The following is a 25148-nucleotide window of genomic DNA, read 5'->3' on the forward strand; positions in this document are numbered from 1 at the left end:
TCCAGTCGTGACACTGGCTGCTTTCTGACTGCCATTCTGTCTGAATATGCCTTACTACTTACTGTGATGTCTCATTCGTGTGATGGACTGGACACAGTGAAAACATCACCAATGCTGTGTGTTCAGAGAGAAAGAACGAACTGAAGAGAAAAGGTCCTTCCCCTCCCCCTTCCTCCTCCTCCTCCTCCTTTGTCTATCTCTCTGTCTCTGTCTCTCTGTGTCTTTGTCTCCTCCTTCTGTTTCTGTCTCTCTCTTTCCAATCACTTCCCCTTTTCCCTCAGGAGAAGATGTGTGGACCATATAATCGCATCGTTGTGGAACAACTGTTCTTAGGTTGAAGATGAGCAGCCCACCGCTGCTTCCAGCTTCTGTCTTTAGACATTCTTCGCCATGAACCTGCATCTTTATTTCTCACCGTAAATTATTTTTTTAAGCTCACATGGAACAAACGAGTCTAATAGGTTTTAATCTGGTGCCTCTTATTTTTATGTGTTCTGTTTATTTTAAAAAAGTGTCTCATTGCAGATTTCAAGTGTAAATTAGTGTTAGAATCACCATACAAAACTTCCCCACTACCTTTAATGCGTGATTTCTCAGGGAGTAATAGAAAACACAGGGCTAATGAGCAGCATGCTTGGGAACTCTTACTCTAGAGTCCATGCGACTTCCACTTAGGGACAGGCTTTCTCCAGCAGCCGTTGAGTTTAATCCTATTTTTCATGAGTAAAGCACACAATGCTAATAACAGCTTCCATTGTGCTACTCTTTTGTGCATTGGAACACAGTTTCCATCGTCACCGAGGCTTTCAGATCTTACTAGAAACTGCCTGTATCATAAATAAGATTTGTTCAGGAAATAAAAATGTATGTTTTCCATTGTTAGTTATACTTTAAAATATAATCACATCTGAAGCTTATTATGCAGCAATAGCCCTAAGATATTATTTTTGTAAATGTACTACTTTGGTCTTAATACTAGTTTTTAATCTCTTCTTGTTTCTATGAAGTCTGAATGAGATTTTGAAAATTGAATAATAATTTGATCCGTTAATCTTTTGAAGCTAGTAAATTTTATTTTCCTCTCTTTGCAGTCTCTGAGGCTTGCAAATGAATAGGGCTTCATTACTGCAGTCTGCATTTAATAACCATTATCCATTATCTTGTAATTAAGACTCCCTGTAACGAATCATGAGGACAATGCAAAAATACATAGTACATTTCTTTAATGAACTGGAAAATGTTCGTCTTGTTCTATTTAGTAATGAGTTGCTGAATAGTCATTAAATCCACTGGAGAATAGAGTTAGATGGATTTTGAAGACTGTCTTGAGTTTGTGGTTAATCTATTAGAATTAAAATTTCATCTTCTATTTTTATCAACAGCTGATTAGAAGTCATTCTGTTTGACCAAATTGATTAGAAGACCATATACAAGGGCAGCTGTTGTTTAATGAAAGTTTTTAATGAAACTGTACCATGGAGACTTGTAATTACAGGCCGCAGAAAAGCTTTGAGTAGCCTTAGACCACAAAAAAAGAGTTGTGCTAAAGGTGCCAAATTAGGAAAATAAGGAATACAGTTTTATGTAACGCAGCACATTTATTATTAATTTTAATTCTAACTCCTCACAGTTGAGTGCTCGTGTGTTTATTGTGGTACTTCTGACTTTCTCAGGCCTTTCCTCGCCTAGTTTCATCATTAACTCATCAAATTTGTGGGCTGTAGGAGGAAGTCTGATGCCGCCATTAAACATGTGACTTACTAGAGGCGCATACAGATGAGGTAATAAAAGGGCGGTTTACCACACCGCTAACCACACCCACTTTAGGCAGGACTAAAGACTTATACGGCTGGACGTAAAGACGTATACGTACGTAGGCGGAACTACGTCACTAGCCAAGCCCACTTTTGGGCATGGCTAGGGGCGTTACGGGGGAAGGCATAAAAGACAGCGCACAGGAAGTCTCGCTCTCTTTTCCTGGAGTTCGGCTTCCGGTCCAGTCGCTAGCTGAGATCTGCTGGGCTTCTCTGGGTTTGGTAACTTCCAACAGTGGGCCAGTTGTATGACTTGCTTATGCTGATGGTGAGATGCTTTCTTATAAGTTTTGACTCCTAAGCTGAGCACACCAAGGTAGGGTTGGCTGTGGTTGGGTTCACATGCACTAATGTAGGGTTGGCTGTGGCTGGGTTCACACATGCTCTCAGGTAAGGCTGACTGTGGCTAGGTTGACACAGGTTAAGGAAGGGTTGGCTGTGGCTGGGTTCACACATGCTCTCAGGTAAGGCTGACTGTGGCTAGGTTGACACAGGTTAAGGAAGGGTTGGCTGTGGCTGGGTTCACACATGCTCTCAGGTAAGGCTGACTGTGGCTAGGTTGACACATGTTAAGGAAGGTTGACTGAGGCAGGGTTCACACATGCTTTGATGTAGGGTTGACTGTGGCCAAGTTCACACGCGCTCTGAGGAGAGGCGACGGTGCTCTGTGCTTTTGGTGATTCTGAAGGCAGCTGTATTTCTCTGAGGTAATTTTGTTTCAGCAAATGGCAGGAAAAGCAATATTAAAATGAGAAATGAAACAAAAGTGTGGTTCCCTAGTGCCACCGGAGGTGTTCTCCGGCAATGGTAAAGTACCAAAGTAATACATTTTCTAAAATATTTTGTGTAATCTAATCTTGTTTTAAAAAAAAATTAATGAAAGTCAGTCTCCTAAACGCCTGAACTAAATGCTGTGTGTTCTCAGTTGTCCTTCCTGATATCCAAAACAGTAAATGTAGCATCTGCAAACCCCAGAGTCATGTGCTCAGACCTCATGGGACCCCAAGGACAGAAGCCAGATGTTTGCAGGTTCAAAACCTTCTATAGTTTTTAATGTAAGAAATGTTAGCAGTGACTTTGATGGAACCCAAGGCTTCCTGTATGCTATGAAAGTATTCCACCACTGAGTCATCCGCAGGCCGCCAGCAGCATCCCCTAACCCCATGCTTATATGATCCCTGTGCCCTCCAAAGACTTCCCTAAGTAGAGGACATGCCTCATCCTTTGTGATTCTGATGTTTTTGTCTGATGGCCAGGCTCTCTCACATGCCTTCTCATCACTCAATTCACCTGTCTTTTGGGTCTGTAACAAATCGCACCCATGCATTTGTCTCGTTAATGGGTCACGGTGAGCTCTGCTCTTCTTTCCGATCATCATATTTATCTGGCATATGTAAACAGTGCTCCTTCACGTAGACCGTTAGGTATTCTAATTTCAGTTCATACCGTATTTCTAGGAAGGAAGAACTTGGCTGGATACTCAATCCTTCCAGGTCTTTGCCATTTGACCGTGACGATGGGTTGATGGGTGCTTCCCAGACTAAAATGAAAAGAGTGGTTAGGAAAGACAGAACCTCCAAAAACTTGAGGAGGATTTCAGAAGTTACAACACTTGTGTGATTCCAATACCAGAGAGAGAGAGACAGAGACAGAATAAGAGAAAGAGAGGAACTGTATAAAGGGAGTATAAAGGCCAAAATGTTCCAGAATCAAGGGCAAGTCATAATCACAGATCTAGGAAAGTCAGAGACTGCCAAGGAAGACTGAAAAAGAAAACCGTCCCTAGTCATAGCTTATGCAAATAGGAGAAAGCCAAAGGCAAACAGGAAGTCCTGAAAAAATGGAGTCAGAGAAAGAAAGCACATTACCCACCCAAGACAAAGAAAATGACCTCAACAGACAAATGAGGTGACCCCAGTGGACTGCTTTCCACAAAGCAGCTCAGCAGTGACTGGAGGGAGGTGCTTAACAGTGGAGCTCTGTGACACTGACATGGTCCTTCTCTGTGGCAAAAGCTGAGGGACTCAGTGCAAGAAATCCTGCCCCCCCCCAGGAAGTGTTGAAAGACGGCCCTGAGGGGGAACAGCCACAAGCTCTGAATGAGTGACAGCAGGACTTTGACAGACTGAAGGAACGATTTAGGAACCCTTCATTAAAAGGTGAAGACAGCACTGGCAGTACCCACCTAGTAGTGTAATGTTATTTGAAGATGTACTGAGATGAATTGAAAAAAATATGTATTAAAAACACCAGAGCAGTCTCTAAATAGTATATGATACAAGTATAATTGTTATGATGAGAGGAGATAAAATGAAATCATGTAGAATGCTCAAATAAGTCAGAGAAGACCCAAAAGGGGTGTGATAATTAACAAAAAATAGAACAGATGGCAGAGGTATAAACATGGTAGATATTAATCCAACAGAATCAATAATCACTTTAAATGTTAATGGTCTAAATATACCAATTAAAAGAATAGTCTTAAAAAAATACCCTACTGAATGTTTATAAGAAATCCACTACGAAGGCTCAAGGTGTTGGAGAGAAATACACTGTGCGAAGTCATAGGAGTAGCTGCATTAATCCCACACAAAGCCGATCTCAAGAGCATCCTGAAGGCTTAACGGAAAGGCATTGTGTACAGAAAATAGACTGTTACTTCAACAAGGTATAAGAGTCCTCAATAAGTCTATTCTTGGGGAGATGGCTCAGTGATTAACGGCCCATGATCTCTGGCACTTAGAGCGTTGTGGGCTTCTGTGGGCTACAGCCCCAAACTCTTCCACAGAGGTCCTACTTAGGCCTCCATTCCGTCTGTGCTTGCGTGATCCTGGAGGGATTTAGGTGTTTTCACACAGATTTTCCCTTTTGATGCCTCCATAATTCGGTGAAGCACCTAGGGATTCTTTAGACCCCTTCTAGAAAGGAGGAAGATTGAATTTGCATATTAACCATAAGAGCCAGAGCCAGACATCAGGCCTACTCCCAACCCTTTCTGTGATTCCTCTAGGGTTGCCATGGTTTGGAAGGCAAGGGTGTGGATTTGCTGCGTTTATGTAGTGCTTTCATGGTATGTGACTGAAGGTGTGTCTACTTGGGCCTTTCTGTGCACAGAACAGTGTCTTTTCAAACCGAAACTATAAAGAAAAATTTCCTCTGTTTCTTCCTTCATGTTCTGTCCCACATTTCTTTGATAGATTCTGAGAGACTCAAATTAATTTTAAACATTGTTCCACAGATTGTTTGTATGGGAGCTGTGAATTTGTACCTAAGTGTGCCTGACAACCTCGTGTATATTTGTTAAAGTCTAAGTCAGTCAGCTTGTTGTGAGGATATAGAACATGGACTTTCATCCACAAGTATAATCCATTTAAACTGATAAACAAACTTGATCATATTAATGGGGTGAGCATGTGATATTTCAGTGTGTGTATTCCTTGGGTAATAGTCAAATCCCTGTGACTCTGTTTTCAGTCATTTGTCATTTCTTCATGGTGAAAGCTTTCAAAGCTCACACTCCATGTGGATGTGATACCCCTGTGAAACTAGACTCCGGAACTTCCTTCTCTGGCAGTGTCTCGTGGTCCCATACTGTGCATGGATGGGTTGGGTTTCAAACATTGCTGGGCTAGGTACCACATGATGGAAGGACTCTTTGTTTTGACTGATGGTGCGGCCTCAGATAAATGGGACAGTTCTAAAAGACAAGCTAAGGTAGAATGCTTTAGCTGAAATCACACAGACACAGACACACGCACAGACACAGACACACATGCGCGTGCACACACACACACATGCACGCGCACACACACAGACACAGACACACGCACGCGCGCACACACATACACACACACAGTTGGGAGGCCTACTTCATTAATACCAGCTTCAGCTGTGCCATGTGCTTTCCACTGAGTGCGAGAGAATGAGGGGACATGAGTAGGCCCTCCACAGTTCTGTGGGAAAGTGTCAAGACACATGGCAGTGAGCATAGGGCATAAAATTGTTTTTATTCATCTCAGTTATGCATTAAACAAACCAACTTGATTTTAATTGGCTGTGAAATATGGAGACAAGAATACTAGAGTCTATGAGAATCTATCGATTGGCTAATTTAGTTTATCTGATGGTGAAGAGAGATAAAATTCTAAGAGGTTTTTTCATTTCACACATGTGTGATATGTTCTGATTGCTCCCCTCACTCTTCCTTATACCCCGCCCTCCCTTCTGTCCCCCCAGCACCCCCAGCCATTAGCACTTCCTTCTGTTCCCCTTTCCTGTATTTGTGTCTTTGTGTTTTGTTTTGTGACCCACAGATTTTAAGCAGGGCCATGCAACTATGGCTTTAGAACTGTCCCTTGGAGCCTGGTGGACTTAGCCATGGGTAATCAACCAAAAACAATGACTGTCCCTCCCCAGAACCCACCAGTAGCAAGAAGTTCAACGGGGGGGGGTAGAGCCCCATCCGTGACTGACGAATGATGGGCTCAGCCTTGTACAGGCCTGGTCGTGACAGCCTTTGCTTCTGTGGGACATGACTGCAGTGACTGTGTTGTGCCCAGAAGGTGACAGTTTGCAGGCCTTCTCCCTTTTTTCTGGCTCTTACATAAACAGAAATATTTTAAAGGTAGATTTTTGTTTCAGTTTTTTCACATAATTACCAAAAAGTGAAGTCGTCCCTTGGGAGAAGGGGGGGGGTTTGCACATAATTCACTTCTTTCAGTGACTTAAGTATAAAGTAAGTTTTTAATTAACCTTCGTGTTTTTCTTGCTTTTGTTTTAGGATCAGATTTTATTAAGACTTCCACTGGAAAAGAAACGGTAAATGCCACCTTCCCAGTAGCGATCGTAATGCTACGAGCTATTAGAGATTTCTTCTGGAAAACTGGAAACAAGGTACGGTATTGCCAGCAGATCTCCCTTCAAAGTGAAGAGAATGCTATTTATAACCCTCCCCACAGCCCACACCATAACGATAACGTCTCCCTGTGCAGAAGGTGTGAATGAGTCGCCTTTATTAAGATAAATGTTTAATTTACCTTTCATTACAAAAGGACACCTCGGTGGGGGAAAGTGTGTGATTAACAGTGAGTGTGAGCGTGGGAGCGTGTGTGTGTGTGTGTGTATGTGTGTGTGTGTGTGTGTGTGAGTGATCAAGAGGTAAACTTACTGTGTCCTTTTATTAACCGAAGACAATTTTATCACTGACGAGAGATTCCTAAATGGGTTCTTTAAGGAACTAATTGTGCTGCGACACAGAGCTTTTTCTGGCAAGGCATTGGCCAGTGAAAACAGGTTAATGTAGAAATTTAACTTCCTCTCGGAATGGAAAGAATCTCGGAGTAACATTTATTGAATGATAAGCTGTGGTGGTGATATGAAAAGTAGGCAGTATAATGGGAAATAATCTTTTCCTGTCATTATTGAAGGACACACATAAATTGGTTTTTCTGTTGGGAAACCCCCAGTCCAGAAAAACTTATTACTTTTAATAATATGAGGTGAAGAGAAAATTCTCGAGGAGATGAACTTATTAAACAGAATAATGAAATACCACGAAACAGCAGGAAAATGGTAGCTTTCTGTCCTATAGCTCTTGAATTAAATATCCATTTTTTTTTAACGTTTTATGGCAGTTGGATGTGCTATTTGGGAGAGTGTTGAGCTGAGGAGGGTATAGGCTAGCTTTTGTCAGCTTTCCGAAGAATAACACAGAATTTTTTGAAACATACAAAGTTAAAAGGGAAAAATGCATACAAAGTGTTTCTTAAAAACTGGATTTGGATTTTCCACTTCAAGTTGCTTGTCTAGCTACAAATTATCTATGAAGGATTTTTTACTCATAGTTAGAAAGGTGTGTGTGTGTGCATGTGAGTGTGTATGTGTGTGTGAGTGTGAGTGTGTATGTGTGTTCAATATAGTGAGATTCCCTTCCTGAGGGGCATCAATTGAAAACCAGTATCTTGCTTTCTGCCATCTAGAACCTCCCTCAAGAAGGACCTTTAATGCTTTGTCTGGGGGATGGGATGTCTCTATGGCTTCATGAGTGACTGTAGCTTAGATTTATTTTGGGATTGGAGACTTACATGGACTATGCCCCTTGTGAGAGGAAATAACCTCCCAGAGTTTTCTCTGAAGGAGCTCACGTTGTTAAGTGCAGGTAGGGAAAACCCATTGCTACCTTCAGAGGATACCGGTCCACCTTACTGGTCTCCTACTGGTTGTTCTCTCTGCACTGATACAAATCTGACAATTTAAAGAACATTGTTTTGTTCTCAGAGAAAAGCTGTGTAAGCAGCAGCTCATCCTCCTTCAGTTGTGACTGTGACCACCATTAGGCCCATGCCACTCACCCCTAAAGTCGTTTTGCGAACCGATTCTGCTGGGTCACAGAAGGTTTCTGATAAGTCATTGGCCTGAGAACATCAAAGTCAGATACTCAACTTGCCATGCAAGTGGAATTCCCGGGCTCCCAGTCTTGACAGCCATGGGTCTGGAAGAGTCCCTTGGCATCCGTGTTCCATGAGCTCCACCTTTGGGGTAAAGCATGCTGTTGGGAACCAAAGAAATAGTTCCCAAGTGGGTGATTGTGGGCCGTGCTGTGTTAATTTTCAGGTGTGAACACAAACAAGTCCCCTCCTATGACACCTCTCAGACAGCAAAAAAACAGATCTCAGAGAACAGAAGTGCTCAGTGGTCCAGGCCAGAGTTTGGATGATTTTTGCCAGTCTTTGAATCTGTGTTTGTTTGCTAGTTCTCAGCAGTGGTTTGAAGTACCGTGTTCCTGCTGAGCTGGCTGCCTCATGTAGGGTGAAGGCAGGGGCCCCACTCCGTGAAAGGACGGAGGGTAGGGAGAGCTGTGGAATATCCCAGGGTGAGAAGGCAGGCTTGGCAGGAGCACGCCTGTGTGATGGCTGCAGTGGCCGGGTGGCCGCGGAGTATCAGAGCAAAGGCAGCGGTCATGTTTGCCAGGTTCTCCAGCAGGTAGAGTGGGGGAAGGGCTGCTCCAGCCGGTCTCTTCCTGGGGCTGGGTGGGATGGTGACTGTGGACTCAGACCCTCCCCCCCCATTAGTTACGGGCGGGGGGGGGGGGGGGCGCAGGGGATACACACCGAGTCAGGAGTCTGTTGAAGCAGCATCTCAATTTATTCCAACAGGCAGGAGGTAGGGGATGGGAATCTTAGGATGGGGTAAGGTGAAGTGAGGAGTTAAGGGCCAATAGTATTCCACCATACAGGCAGGTAGCTAGGCAGGGGGCAATCTTGCATCAGGTCTGGCTGAGTCACCCCACGTGCAGGTTACAGGTCAGAGACAGGTCGACAAACTCTAGCCAGGCTCAGGAGGTTACACTGGGCCTAGCATGCGAGCCTTTGTTAGACCCAGCACATGTTCACGGTGGGTTTCCTGCTGGCTAATGGGACCTTCCTTTCATCGGCTCCTTCTGCCCCCTGCCAGTGTGATCTGAGAGCTCTGAGCTACAAACAGTGTGGTTTGGTAGCTTGTGTGTATGTTTATAGACTTGTCTGCTCTTCTGCATACTTATGTTCCTGAGACAAGTAAATCCTGGGGCCGCCATAAGGTTCCACACATGCAACCTGTGCTTTTCCCAATGGGTATCAGACATCATGTAGAAACCATCTATTGGCTGACTTGGACTGTGTCTTTTTTTAAGGGTTTATTTGTGAATGCATGCATACGTGTGTGTGTGTGTGTGTGTGTGTCTGTCTGTCTGTCTGTATTTGTGTGCACCATGTGTGTGAGTTCCTGTGGAAGCCAGAAAAGGGCATGAGAGCCCCTGGAGTGGGAGTCCCTCAGCGTGAGTTGTAACGTGTATTCTTTCCCGCCAGCCGCTTGGGTCCCCCAAATAACACACGAGACGCTATATTAATTATGAAGCTGTTGTTGGCTTCATAATTAATATAGTGACTTAATTATTAACCCATAACTGCTAATCTAAGTGTTTCCACGTGATCTTCTCTTACCAGAGAAACGGTCCAGACCTCTTCTCCTGTGTTCTACATCGTGACTGACTGTGTCTCTGTTTCCCAGAATCCTCCTCGACTCCTAGTCCCACCTATCTTGATCCCTATTGGCCAACAGTGCTTTATCAATCAATCAAAGAGACAAATACACAGAAGGACTTTACCCATCAGTGAGTACTGAGCACTGAATTCAAGTCCTCTGAAAAAGCCTGGGTCCCAGGTGGCTCTCAGCCTCTCAGCCACAGACTGGCTGGGTTATAGCCCCTCCCTACAAACTTTCAAAAGCAGTATGTCATTCTCCTCCCATGCTTACGTTAACGGTCTGCCTGCTTTGTAGAACTCTGTACCTACGGCCTATGAGAAGAAGCCTGCCATTAGGTCAATTAAAGTGACCATCAGCTCTGCTTGCTAGACAGCTGCCAGTCCGATTAGGTGGACCCTGTGGCCACACTGATCTGGTCTTGAGCACAAAGTGACTTGCACCTCAGGATGAAGGCTCATTGGAAGCAGTGTAGACCGGATGGACACCTGTGGTGTATTTTCTTGTTTATTGACACTTTCCGTGGCTTCTCCAGATGTACACATTTTGTCTAGATAGTGGGAGTTTACGAGGTGAGATGTACCCTGGTTCTTGTCCCTTCAGAAGCAGTGACCCAGGCCCCATTTGTTTTGGAAAAGTTGTTTTCCGGTAGGGTCAGGTACCGCTCTACTGATATAGGTACCTTTGCTGAAATGAAACAGACTAAGAAGGAAAGTGTGACTCAAGCCTGTTTATTCACGGTGACACTTTTCAAATCAGCCTGCTAATGATGACTCCTCTCCCCTCCTCCCACTCAGGTCGGCTTTAAGCCTGCAGGAGGCATCCGCACTGCAAAGGAGTCCCTGGCATGGCTCTCTCTTATAAAGGAGGAGCTGGGAGATGAGTGGCTGACACCTGACCTCTTCCGGATAGGGGCCAGCTCTCTGCTCTCAGACATCGAGAGGCAGGTGAGTGGAGACACTTTGTCCTTGAGAGGAGTGGAGGTTGACCCCGCAGAACCAGGGCTCCACCCCCTTCAAGCAAACCCACACCCACACCTGCTAGAGGTCAGGTACAAGTTCTGCTGAAACGGTTGCGAATGCAGTGCCAAGTGAAATTACTGTTGTGAAATTACTGTTGTGCAATAGGATAACTACTAGCTTAGGTGTACGCTTGCTTAACTATTAACGTATGAAACTGGTTTTCCTCCTAGATATACCATCACGTGACTGGACGGTACGCAGCTTATCATGACCTTCCAATGTCTTAGGTCAGCAGCCAGCCCAGAAAAGCATCTTGCAACAAGTAAAAAAATGTCTTTTGCATAATTGCCAAGGTTATGCAATTTAAGAATAGGTAACTGACTTTTACCCCCATTAAAATCTCCCCTGAAACTAACTCAGGAAAACAAAAGAAACAAACCAATTGAATCTGTATTTGGAGCTCCGATCAAGTGAGGCTGAAATGCTCTTAATTATTAGGAGGTCTACAGTTATTAATTTTATGAAGGTCTTCTCTAAACAACTCTGAATAAAGTGCTTCTAATAGTCCATACTGCAGCAAATTCTGAGGCGAAAATGAAGTTTAATGATTCGAGACAAGAGATTCTAGGGCAGGCAAGAGGGCTTGGTCCAGGACGGGGCTTGCTACCAAACCACAGTAACCGCATGGTGAAAGGGGAAAGCCGGCTCCCGGAAGTTGTCCTATGATGCCCACACATCTGTGTTCCCTACCTCTGATACATAATAAATAAAATGTAATAAAAATTAAAATGTGATACTCATTCTTCCTCTGTTGCCTTGGAAGTGGAGCCCATCCCTGGCTATCCACCTGAGTTTCTGTGGTGGAGGGAATTCTTTAATTGTTTTGCTAAGCAATTCTAATGTCGTTATGAGAAAATGTGAATACCACTGACTTTTTAAATACAAAAGTCTCTGCTTTTTATTTATTTATTTATTTAGTCTACTTTAGGGAATAGGGCTTCTGGGCTGGAGCTTTGAGAATGATGGGGTACCGCCTGCCTGACTTAGTGCTAGTTGTTGTTTTGGTCTCTTTAAATTATTAAAAGAAAAGAAAACCTGGGTGTGTGTAGGCATCCGCTTGTGACGGCAGCATTGGCCATGCAACTCACTGTGCAGTTCCAGACTTCAGTCCAGACTCCGGCAGACAAAGGCTGGTGCCTGCTTTCCACACGTGTATGCATTGACCTGCACGCTCGTGTGGGTGTGCGCATGCACCGGTGAGTCCAAGATGGCGGAGCAGCCATGGTATAGGGGTGGCTTGCTTGTGGCCTGCGAGAGAGGCCTTGGGCTTGATACCCGGGACTTCAAAAGTAAGTAAATGATCAGCAAGGCAGGTCTGTAGTGGCTTCTGTGGGTCACGTTCAAGCAGCCAGGGACACAGGAGCAGAGCTGTGACATGTGAGTGCCTTCACGCTTTGTCTGTTCCTTTGCTCTGTGGTCCCCCCCCCCCAGTGTCCTTCCTTGCTGACGCCTCGACCATGTTGTAGAACCTGAGCTTTTAAAATGGCCTTTTCATCAAGAATCAATCAGCTCTCCCTCCCTCCCCCCTCCCTCCTTCCCCCTCCCTCTTCCCCCTCCCTCCCTCCCTCCCTCCCTCCCTCCCTCCCCCTCCTCTGAACACCTTTCCTGTTAATCATGAGCAAAAGCACCATGAGTCAGTCTCCTGCATCCCATCCTGCAGCTGTGCAGCTCAGCCCCTGCCTCTCTGTCACCTTGGGCCTTTGGTACAGTCTGTGTGCACCCTTCCACCCGGGTCTTCCTCTGTGAAGTGAAGGGGTGAGGGCAGGTGACTTAACGTTGCCTTCAGACCCAAGATCACATCACCCCAAGGATAATTAGAACAAATCCAAGAAAATGTTTTATGGCTAGAAAGAGAAAACACTTTGTACCGATCTAAATTAGAATTTGCCTCTCGGGAGTCAATTAAGCAATTCCCTCAAAGCACTTCACTAACTGTAAAGGAAACAACTAAAATAAGAACAGAAAAAGAGACCCTGCTTTCCCCAGCGCCGCAGCAAAATGCTGACTCCCGGCTTGTGCATTAGCTCTGAGCGCCGGATCCAACTTCATAATGCGCTGGTCCAGGCGCTCGCCAGCTCAGTGGCCAGTCACCTTTGGAGAAGGAACGTTACAGGAAAATAATTACGTCCTATCACCTTTGGAGCTATTCCGATTTCAGTGGGGTTTCTCTTCTCCTCCCATTAAACCCTGCTGGTCATTGGGTTGATCAAGTGAGCAGGCATCATTATCTTCAATTTTAATTTATATGAGGCATCCATAGAAACCGACCTCTGTGGACAGTTACAGAGGTGTGCAGGAGATTAAGGCTGGTGAGTCTCTCAGACCCATTAGAAGCTGGTGAGTGTGGTCTGATCTGAAGGTAAATAATGTTAAGTAATCTTGTATTTTGAGGGACAGTTTGTTCCAAGGACTTTGGGGTTCTTCATGAGGCACTCCTGGCCCCTCTTAACCGACTGTCTACATGTTGCACGGATGACTTTAATAGGGACATCCTAGCTGATGGAGATTGCTCTTAAACCCGAGGAAGAAGTCATTTCTGGGGTGACCATGTTTTGTTCCTGGGAGATCTGTGTACTTTGGAACATTAGGGGCAGATGTTTGCACTACCAGGAAATGAATGGCCAGGTTCTGTGTGAAAAGATTCAGGGAACAGGGACCACCTTCTTCTTCCTCTAAAATGGTTACAGTGTTGCCATAAAGCATGGAAGGCCTAAACTGACTCTTCAAACTATCCCATGGAATGGGGACTTGAAGGGACTTCAGAGAGTGGTGGAGTTCAACCCTGTCATTCTGTACACGGGAGAAGACTGGAGTAGAAAAATCACATCATCAAGGTTACATTCAAGCCAGAACTGAAGACACACACACACACACACACACACACACACACACACACACACACACACACACACACACACACACACACACGCAGGGTGCATGCCTTTAAGGCAGGTCTCAGTGACTTTGACACCATCCTGGTCTATGTGGAGACCACATGCAGAGTTCCAGGCCAGTCTGAGCTACATAGTGAGACCCCGTCTCAAAAACAGTATCAGCACTGAAGCCAGGGTCATATTACCACATCTTGAATATTTGACAGGACAGGGTCAGGCTTTTGAAATTGAATTGTTCTTGCCTGTTGATTCATCCTACCATTCCAAATCATAAACTGAATTAAGTTTAGTCAGAGAGTTAGTGTTTTAGAGCCCACCTCCACCTAGCCGTTCAATTATGTGCTAGTGTGGTTGAGTTCTTCTGTTGATCATGATGGCATAATTTTGGACCACCTATAGATCTACATTTTTTAAGAGATGTTTGTGTAGGGAAAATTATTTGGATTCTAATTTGTATATACACGGGGAGAAAATGGCTTGTGTAACCACAGAACAGTTTTATAATTACAAATTCTTTGCCCCATTCTGGACCATTTCAACTCTAATGAGAAATGCAGATGAATTAGCTTGCATGGCAAACAGAGAGAGAGCTGTGCAGCAACAGTTGTGATCTCTGGGAGTGTGTCTGTGTGGTGAGTAGTTGTGATCTCTGGAAGTGTGTCTGTGTGGTGAGGAGTTGTGATCTCTGGATGTGTCTGTGTGGTGAGTAGTTGTGATCTCTGGATGTGTCTGTGTGGTGAGTAGTTGTGATCTCTGGGAATGTGTGGGTGTGGTGAGGAGTTGTGATCTCTGGAAGTGTGTGGGTGGGTGCTCTCAAGGTCTTGATCGAGCCAACACTTTACTATGCCAAGCATAGGCAGTTTATGAAAGCCAAATCAGCTCTTTGGAAAAATCAAAGTAGAGTGGGAAGCTGATATTCATTTCTCCTCCATCGACCAGATGGGTTTTGTGTTTTCTGTTTCTGACACAACACAAACAGGGACAGAATGCAGAGATATGAAGAAAAATTTGAGCAGATCTTTGCCTTCAAAGATGATGAGATACTAGGCCGATTTTGTCACTGGAACAAGAATACAAGAGTAAATCAATTTCTTGTGCTTTCTTGATGACACTCTAAAGTCCAGTCTCCCAAAGGAAAAGTGTATTTTATAACCTCCACAGAGCGATCCTTTCCAGAAATGACCACAGATAACATCTGGCTGACACATAAAATACGTAGTAAAAATAATCATTTTTAATTGCCTAAAACCTGCTCAGGAGAGAGTGGAGGGGCCTCCATCTGGCCTGTTCTTATTTAATAGGACAAAAGAGGATCAAGTGCTTAACGCAATATATGGGAAATATGGTGACCTTACAGCGAACTAGAACTTTCTAAGACAAAAGCAGTAAGAGCAAGGAGGAACCTGAAGGAAAGACAAGCCTAAAATTTGAATTCTAAAATAAGAAGTCTTGGGGCTGGAGAGATGTTCTTAACAGTTAAGAATACTCACTGTTCTTGCAGAGGACCCAGGTTCGATTCCCAGCATCCACATAGCGGCTCACAACCATCTGTAACTCCAGTTCCAGGGAATCCAGTGCCCTCTTCTGGCTCCCATGGGCACCAGCTGCACATTAAGCAAAACACCTTACACATTAAATTTAACACAAACAAGCCAAAACGTTAGTTTTATCATATTAATTTTTCTGAAGGAAACTTGGGAAATGTTCTCAATTCATTTGAGCAAAACATGATGCTGTATTAATGTAATGTTATACTTTACTCCCACGATTGACAGGGATGAGAACGAGTTTGAAAAATAGGCTAAAGGTAAAGGAGCTGGGTATGTAGCCCACTTGGTAGCATGCTTGCCTAGCAAGTGTAAAACCCTCATTCGATTCGCAGCACCTCATACGCCAGGGAGTAGTTGGGAAAGAGGAGGCAGGAGGATTGGAAGTTGAAGGTCATCCTCGGCTACATTCAGGGTGTGATGCCAGCCTGGACTTTAGATACTGACTCAGAACCAAGAAATACCTGGGATTTTTTTTTTTACCTGAAAAGACCCATGTTTCCTTCATTTCTGATGATCCCAGGAGACGTCTGAATTCGATCTGAGCGAGGGAAATGAAATTAGATGAATTCTGAAATGTGTCATCAAGAAGCAGTGCTCCTTGTTGTTCCTGTCCCCCCAAGCAGATTGTCCTTATGCTGGGACACTGGGGTGTCTCATGCTGCAAATAGTGGTTGTCAAATGCTAGTGTCAGAAATGCTGGTCTTTTGCAAGGCAGGGTTCGGGGTCCCACCTAAAAAGTCTGCAGTGCAGGACTGGAAACTGACAACTTGCCAAGAGATGCAGACAGTGACCCTGGTTTGCACTTGAGAACCACATGCCTAGGAAGGCTTGCCCTCAACTCTGAGATCCCAAAACAGTGAGTGCATCCTCGAATCAGCCAGACCCACTGGTTGGGGGCTTTATCTCCCAATTCTAGGAGTGACTGTTGGGTGTGTTACCCTATTCATCCTAGCCAAGAGTAGAAGAGGGAACAATGGTAATGATATCATCCCTTAATCCCTTCAGTGGGCAATGAACTTGATTTCACTTTGGGCTTTCGAAGCAAGCTTTGGAGCCTAGAATAAACACTTTAGACATGTTTAGAGTCATTATCCTTGAAATCTCCAAAGAGTTCCAGCATACCAGCGCAGTGAGACTCAGCTGCGCTTCATTTTACCAATTTGGAATGCTTCAGCTTTTGATGATTCAAGTGTAGTCAGGTGCTTAAAGCTGAGCTTTATTCTAACAGACACCATCCTTTAACTTGCATTTGGGATACATAACACACTCTAGGGATGCCATGCTTCACAGACAGGTGGCTCTTCGTTTGAAAGTTCTCGGCGGGGAACCCCCCAGAGCATATGGAAATATTAGGTGCTTAGTGTGTTCAACATGAGAGTTTTTCATTTGTCTTTTGCTTCTTTAGCGTGTGTTCTGTCTGCGCTACGCATAGCTGCGAATGGTTCCCAGTTCTAAACAACGGAATTCTACCCCGGGGGCATGTGCAGAAAGGGTGTTTAAAGTTTGCTGAGCATTGTACAGAATGCTGGACATGCAGGCAGCCAGCTAAGAACTGTGTTCAAACTATTCCTTCCAGCTGCAGTGGTTGCCTTGGGTACTCTATCCCAGAACTGCCACGGTTGCCAAAGATAGCTTCCTCGTGTTGTTGTGTGGGGTACCACGTTTCTGGGTCATCATTTCAATGCTTAGCACCTACCTTATCCCCCCCGGCAACCCAGAAAGGCAGGGAGGTACATACTGGCTGCCAGTCCGAGGATGAGGCACGTTTTATTTCTGATGTTGATGTCAACTGCCTCTTTATTATGCTTTTGTGATGCAGCACTAAGTGCTGCACGCAGTTGAACTGCTGCTCACTGAAACTGAGCTCTTAAGGCTGCCCCTCATCTCTTGGTCCCATGCAGTAAGTTCTGAGAAGTCTTATGGAATCCTTTCTAAGGGGACTTTATTTCTTTACACAGCTATCTGTTGGCTTCTGACCCAGAGTAACAGTTTTTTCTTCACACCCCCCCAACTCTGTTTCTCTTAAACTCACCGGACTATTGATTATTCTGTAGGTTTCATGTGAAGCTCATTAGACTTTGAAGCGAGCTTAAGCTAAAGTCCATGATTTCTCCCTATCAGCAATGTTATTGTCATCTGTTCTACCAAGTGATGCTTCAGTCAGCACATCCGGCCATCGCCCTGTCTTCTTTCCCTCCAAACCTTTGTTGTCATATTTCTGTGTTATCGTGCCCTTTAAAATGGCTTGTTATTGGAGAGGAGGACGTGAGCGAGCAGGATAGTTGAGTTGGAAGAATAGAGGAGAGAAGGATGAGAGATGCCATAATAGAAGGAGCCAATATAGGTTTGAAGAGAGATCTGGTACTAGTGAGATGTCCAGATCTACAAGGATGACACATTCTGGCAACCTAACCAATACTGGAGAGGCTACCTTAAATGCTCTTCCCTGATAATGTGATTGACAGCTTCCTTGTATGCCATCCTAAAGCCTTCATCCAGTGGCTGAAGGAAGCAGAGGCAGACACCCACAGCTAAACACTGAACTGAACTCCTGGAACCCAGCTGCAGAGAGGGAGGAGTGATGAGCTAAGGGGTCATGACTGGACGAGTGAAGCCAACAGGAACAGCTGACCTGAACAAGGGGGAGCTCATCGCCCCCAAACTGATAGCTGAGAGGCCAGCATGGGACTGACCCAGACCCCCTGAATGTGGGTGTCAGTGAGGAGGTCTCAGCATCCTTTGGGGCCTCGGGCAATATATCAGCATTTAGCCCTGCCATCCAGATGGATTTTGGGAGCCCATTCCATGTGGAGGGATGCTGTCTCAGCCTGGACACATGGGGGAGGCCCTAGGCCCTGCCCCAGATCATATGACAGACTTTCGAGATCCCCCATGAAGAGCCTCACCCTCCTTGGAGAGTGGATTGGGGATTGGAAGAGGGGTTGGGGGAGGGTTGAAGTGGGTGAGAGAGGAGGGGAGGGAGAGGGAGCTGGGATTGACATGTGAAGCAAACTTGTTTCTAATTTAAATCAAATAAAAAATTTTAAAATGGCTTGTTATTATTAATTGTTACTAAATCTTTATTTGAGAAAGTGTGTTTGAGCACGAGTACAAGCATGCTCATGAATGCCATGGTACACATCTTGAGGCCAGAGGACAGCTTTTAAGAGCAGGCTCTTGCTGCGTGGTGGTGGCACACACCTTAAATCCCAGCACATGGGAGGCAGAAACAGGTAGATGTCTGTGGGTTTGAGCCAGCCTGGTCTACAGAGTGAGTTCCAGGACAGCCTGGAATGTTACACAGAGAAACTCTGTCTCAAAAGACCAAAACCAAAACGAGTATGCTCTTTCCACCCTGAGAACTTAGGTCATCCGGCTTATATCCCAAGTGTTTTCACCTGCTGAGCCATCTTGCTGAGCCCTTATTCAAGCTTTTAATGTTTGCATTCTGCTCTGTGGTCATAATTCCCATAATTGTTTGTACTGCGTCCTAAAGTTCAGTGGAATCAGCAATATTCAACTCTGTATTCCATTGTACCCTGACTTTCAAAGTTGTCTCAAGAAGAGCTTAGTCCCCACATCCCCTCAGAGTCTGAAAGTTGAAAAACGTCTGTCTTTATACTCCAGTGACCATTCAGTGGTGTCCAGTACTTAATAGTCTCCATGACCACTTCTTGCCTTTGCTCCAATGCCTTCTAATTTTCAGAACTGCCATGGAGAGCAACATTTGGACCTAAACGTGGTACCCTGGCAAACAACAAGTTTTAATCTTTGTTCTCAGTGCAGCCTGCTTCACGTTTGGATGTTTTGTGTCATTTTTGGGTAGGGTTCACTGACCTGTATTCTGAAAATCACTTTAAAGCAAGCACTTAACAATTTCCTATTTTATTCTTTTTATCCTCTTAGTGATGCTAAGCATGGTGTGTGTGTGATATTCAGGAACCTATGGAGGCCAGAAGAGGATATGGATCAGATCCCCTGGGACTAGAATTTCTGGTGATTGTGAACCAGCTGCTGTGATTGCTGGGAACTGAACCTGGGTCCTCTGTAGGAGCAGTACAGGCTCTTAACCACTGAGCCATCTCTCACAGAGCATCTCTCTGCTCATTCAAGTGTTCCTAATCTCCCCCCTTTACTATTGGCTCTCGTTCTTTTGGGTGATTTGGGGGTATTTTTTAATATGCTCTTCTCATTCCTGCCATTCTTTCTTTGCACGTCTACCACAGCCTGCTTGTGGCCAGTTTAATGCTTGTTCCCTGGTATCCACCAGGTTGTATTTCATTTCCTGATGCCTTGCCGTAGCTTTCTTCAACCCTTGTATGCTTGCATGAGCTCTTGCTTTATAGGTAAGTTTGCTTTATTTGGGTTTTTTGGTTTTGAGGCCATTTTTTATTTATAATTTTATCTTTGCCATGAAGATGTCTTTTCTGATGAGTATTTGTCTCCCCTTCTCTGTGTTTCTTACTTGATCTCCTTGTAATAGCTTTGCATAGATGCTCACTTTTGGCATTGTTTTGTATGTGGGGTGCGTCTCATCCTGGTGGGAATTCAGATGCTCTCCTTATGTTGGGGTGTTGCACGTTCCTTGTGCCTTAGCTGCCCCCAGCCGCCAGAGAGCAGCTCATGATGACGTACAGACCAGTAGCTGACTGCTTCCTGCATGCACAGCTTGCCAGATGATTTCCCTTGCAGCTTCACCCCTCTCCTACAATGCCACAGGGATGTAAGAGGGGTCTCTGCTGCCAGTCCTCACGGGCCTATCCAAAGCAGATCTGGCTTCCCAGTGTGTGCCGCCCACTTTGACGTGCTGCCTTCCGGGCCAAGGACTTGGAGAGTGTGTGCGACACTGAACAGGGAGAGGGGTTATGTGTTAAGTGAATAAGATCCCAGCTCACTTTGGAGTAGTGGAAGCAGCAGCAACTCTAAAGCCAAGCGTGCTAAGAAATGGGGGTGGAGGCTGCCGAGCCTCAGGCATCTGTTTATTCAGTATCTCACCATCAGATAAAGCTTATCTTCTCCACTGAAATGTGGAGGGGAATAATAAATAAAACTGATCCTGGCAAGTGCATGGTTTGTAGAAAAGTTTGATAAATTTCTCCCGACCACCGTAATGCAATGAAAATCTCTTTTCTAAAGATATACTTTGAGCCGAGAGAGAGAGAGAGAGAGAGAGAGAGAGAGAGAGAGAGAGAGAGAGAGAGAGAGAGAGAGAAAGAGAGAGAGAGACAGAGAGAGAGACAGAGAGAGAGACGGAGAGAGAGACAGAGAGAGAGACAGAGAGACAGAGAGACAGAGAGAGACAGAGACAGAGACAGAGACAGAGAGAGAGAGAGAGAGAGAGAGAGAGAGAGAGAGAGAGGGAGGGAGAGAGAGAGAGACTGCTTTGGAGGTTAATGCTCTCCTTCCACTGTGGGTCGCAGGGATCAAACATGGGCTATCTGGTTTGTCTGGTAAATCTCCGGCAGTTTGCTGACCTACTGACCTAATTTTTTTCTCTTTCTCTCTCTCTCTAATTGTATTGTGTACACAGGTGTACATGTGCAGGTGTGTGTGTGTGTGTTGTGTACACAGGAGTAGATGTGTACATGTGCAGGTGTGTGTGTTGTCTACACAGGAGTATATGTGTACATGTGCAGGTGTGTGTGTGTGTTGTCTACACAGGAGTATATGTGTACATATGCAGGTGTGTTGTCTACACAGGTGTATATGTGTACATGTGTGTGTGTGTTGTGTACACAGGAGTAGATGTGTACATGTGCAGGTGTGTGTGTGTTGTCTACACAGGAGTATATGTGTACATGTGTAGGTGTGTGTGTGTTGTGTACACAGGAGTATACGTGTACATGTGCAGGTGTGTGTTGTCTACACAGGAGTGTATGTGTACATGTGCAGGTGTGTGTGTGTGTGTTGTCTACACTGTAGTAGATGTGTACATGTGCAGGTGTGTGTGTTGTGTTGTCTACACAGGAGTAGATGTGTACATGTGCAGGTGTGTGTGTTGTGTTGTCTACACAGGTGTATATGTGTACATGTGCAGGTGTGTGTGTTGTCTACACAGAAGTAGATGTGTACATGTGCAGGTGTGTGTGTTGTCTACACAGGTGTATGTGTGCAGGTAAGTCCCAAGGTTAACTTTGAGTGTCTTCCTCACTTAACCTTTACCTTATTTACTTATTTACTTAGAGTCTGGGTTTTCACACTGAACCTGGAGCTCAGTGATTTGGTTTAACTGTTCCCAGACCCTAGGGTTCTTCCCACCCCAGGCTCAGCCAGTACTTGGATTACAGGCTTACACTGTATGCTTGGCCTTTCTCTTCTTAAACAGGTCTCCTGGGGATGGAACTCAAGTCCTCATGCTTGCTCAACAGCGGTTTACCAACCAAGTCATCTTCTGACACACAAATTCAGCTCCTCAGGTTCCTCCTTTAAGCTCATCTGTCAACCGAACAACACCAGAAAAGAAGGTTCACCATCAGAAGACTGTTTCTCATGTCTGACACTGGCAACTGGTTTCTATGATTCTTCTTGTCTTTCTTAGATTGAAATCATTGGCTTGTGTCTTCCTGATTCCCTCCTTCGGCAGGCCGCTTATGTTGCCACAGGAGACAGGCAGGGTGGGGCAGTATCTGGCTCCTAGGGGTAGTCTTCCTCAGCCTGGTTGACTGACGCATAAACTGGAAGGCATCCGGTGGAGAGGAAACCCATCGGTAAGGCCTCTCTGTGCATCTACATGCTTAGGGTGGATATTGCAACGTAGGAGTCTAGGCTTGAACTTGCGCAGTCACCAAAAGAGAAAATTGGAGCCAATGGCAAACAAGGGAAGCAGGGCTGGGAAATCCAGTGGTCTGGGTGCTTTGTGCATCCTTCCCTCAGGGGGACAGCACGTTAGATCCAGGCCTGGGGACAGCACGTTAGATCCAGGCCTGGGGACAGCACGTTAGATCCAGGCCTGGGGACAGCACGTTAGATCCAGGTCTGGGGACAGCACATAAGATCCAGGCCTGGGGACAGCACATTAGATCCAGGCCTGGGGACAGCACGTTAGATCCAGGTCTGGGGACAGCATGTTAGATCCAGGCCTGGGGACAGCACGTTAGATCCAGGTCTGTGAAGGGCTAAACTTCAAGCGGCTGCACTTGTTTCTGTGTACTTTATTGCCCATTCACTGTGGGGACTCTGGAGTTTGCCACATTTTCATTGTGAAGGGAGAAGGGAGAAGTGGTCCACTTTACCCATGCCTTTTTTCTTACTGCTGATCTTGCCTAGGCGAAATGTACATGTATAGAAAAAATGGTTTTGAAAACCATTTTTATTCTTTAAAGTTACTCATTTGAGTAAACCAATAAAAGCACCTCTCACCTTCTCTCTCTCTCTCTCTCTCTCTCTCTCTCTCTCTCTCTCTCTCTCTCTCAATGCTGATTCTATGCTCTGAGTGACAGAAAAGGTAATTGTATATTTGAAATCTTTGAAATATGTTTTAATGCGTTTGGAATGAATTAAGAGCTAAAGTGTAAAATGCACTCCGTTTCGTGGTTGCAAGTTAGCTTCACTTTCCACGCTTTATGGAAGTCCAAAATACGATATTAAATTCAGTCTTTTAAACTGTAGTCAGCTATCTATGTCGTGGACTGATTATAGCATTTGACACACCTGTAGCAAGGTTTGGCAAAGACAAGGTATTGCAGTTGTGTAAATGCTTTATGTGAGCTTTAAAAATTGGTTGAATATTTGGGGGATATAATATACTAGAATCATGCAACCTTGGTCTTATAAAAAACTTCACTTGGTAAATTCAATACATATATGGTTGGTATTCATACTACAAAATTTTTTTATGCCATTCCGCTGAGAATGTGGCTCCATTCTCTTAATCCTAGAGCTTAGTAAACTGAATCAGGGGGGTTGCAAATTTGAGGCCAACCTGGGCTGCTTGCCTCAAAACCGGGGGGGCGCTATCTTTCCAGTTTGAAAAACATTTTGCTTAGATGAGACAGAATTTAACAGGTTTATGTATGGCTCATAAAATTCACACCCAAAAGCTCATTCTGACGACCTATTAGATGTGTATTTCAGGTTCACTTGGGCCATATTTTCTCAGTAGTAACTGATAGTTCATTGTCCATGTAGTGTATAGTGGGTGCTGTTCCCTGGGTCCATCTGTGTGAACGATTTGGCACTCCAGTAAACCTGTGGAGTCTGTGGACTATGACCCTCACTTGCTTGTCTGTTTTGGAAGGAATCAATCTTGTTAGCAAATATGACCTCCTAGTCCACCACCTACCAGGCTCCTTTTTCATTGGAATAGCACATTCTGCTTTGCTCTGGATTTTGTTCCTGTTTCTCACTATAAACATGTGTACGTGCACAATCTGTTGTACTGCCTTGAAATTTCCTCCACCAAATTAGTCCATTACTTTAAAAGATTTGTTTATTTTTCTTCTATGTGTCTGAGTGTTTGCCTACATGGGATTTATGTGCACTTTGTGTGTGCAATGCCTGCAGAGGCCAGAAGATGACGTCAGGTTCCCCAGAGCTGGAGTTATGAACCACCTTGTGGGTGCTGGGAAATAAACCCAAGTCCTCTGTAAGAGCAGCCGGTGTTCTCAACCACCAAGCTGCTTCTTTAGTCAAACTCCACTACTTTGAGCTTGACTCAAATTTTTATGCCAGGGGCAAATTGTAGGCAGAGTTTGTCTAGACTCTAATAAGAATGGTCTCTAGTCCCATTCCTTCTGAAGCCACCATGTCTCTGTCAGCATTCTGATCTTCTGAATTCACACAAGAAGAATCCACCAAGTCGACAGTACTCTGGGGCAACTCTAGCTTGTGATCAACTCCTCAAGTCGGGCTCTACCTCCAGAAGTTTCCAGAAATGCCCTTCCCCTGGTAGTTTCAACAAATAGGGACCAAACATCAAAAATACTAATTAGTGGTTCAAACCAAACCAATAAGAATATGTGTATGCTGGTGTAATGATTCTAATCAATGCATTGATCACATTGGGCTTCCTGGTTATAGAGAACAGAAACTAGACTCAAGTCAAATTTGGAGGCTTCACTACTTCTGTCCATTGAGATAAGAAGGGGAGTTAGTTATAGCCATGCAGTCTGGCTTCATGGCATCAAAGCCAGGCCCCCAGGGTAGTGGTACCAGATCTTTCTCTCATGGTCTAACTTCCATTTCCTGCAGTTACCTTTAGATTGAGTGACCACAAACACGTATTAGCCGTGATTTCTTTCACTTAAGATCACATCTGTGAGATGTACCTGTGGTGCTGCATCTCAAAACTTTTCTCTTTTTTTGTAGTTGAGTAGTATCATACAATAAAAGATCATCCACTTGTCTGCTAAAAGAAATTTCAGTATTAATGTTTGATGAATAAGAATACAGTATATGCCTTTTAAAAATGATTACATTCATGTGTGTGCACACATGTGTGGACATGTGCACATGCCTGTGGAGGTCAGGGGACATCTTGAGGGCCCATTTCTGTCCTTTCACCATGTAGACCCTGGAGACTGAACCCAAGTCACCAGGTTTGGTGGCGAGTGCGGGCTGAGCCAAGCTACTGGCTCTAAAGGCCTCTGTCTAATATTTATTACCATTTTTCTTGAGTAAACATTTTCAAGTGGCATCATGGGATCATTGTGTGGGTTATGTTTTACTTAGGAAGAACTCCCATACTGATTCCCACATAATTGCACATGTCCCCACTCCTGCCAACAATTCGTCTGTGTTCCGGTTGCTCTCGTCATCACCAACCTTTGGCGATGTCAGTTTTTAAAAAAAAAATTCTTCATTTGACTGTGTATAGTTATTTCATTGCAGCCAAATTTGTGTCCCCTCCCT

The 25148-nt window shown here is 44.7% G+C and overlaps 1 protein-coding gene across 2 annotated transcripts in view; it reads left to right on the forward strand.

Moving 5' to 3' along the window:
• The window catches only part of Dera (deoxyribose-phosphate aldolase), an 83515-nt gene extending 71931 nt beyond the window's left edge, over positions 1-11584 (forward strand). The window contains exons 7-9 of one of the 2 annotated variants that reach the window (XM_005072901.4): positions 6595-6707; positions 10631-10780; positions 11026-11584. In XM_005072901.4, the coding sequence (XP_005072958.1) occupies positions 6595-6707; positions 10631-10780; positions 11026-11082 (320 nt within the window). In that variant the 3' untranslated portion in view covers positions 11083-11584. Of the gene's footprint in view, positions 1-6594; positions 6708-10630; positions 10781-11025 lie in introns of those variants that run through there. The other variant, XR_005876585.1, reaches the window with a different exon arrangement.
• The last annotated feature ends 13564 nt before the right edge of the window (positions 11585-25148 follow it).

The sequence above is a fragment of the Mesocricetus auratus genome, unplaced genomic scaffold (assembly GCF_017639785.1).
Source record: "Mesocricetus auratus isolate SY011 unplaced genomic scaffold, BCM_Maur_2.0 Super-Scaffold_100001, whole genome shotgun sequence".
Classification (NCBI taxonomy): Eukaryota; Metazoa; Chordata; class Mammalia; order Rodentia; family Cricetidae; genus Mesocricetus; species Mesocricetus auratus.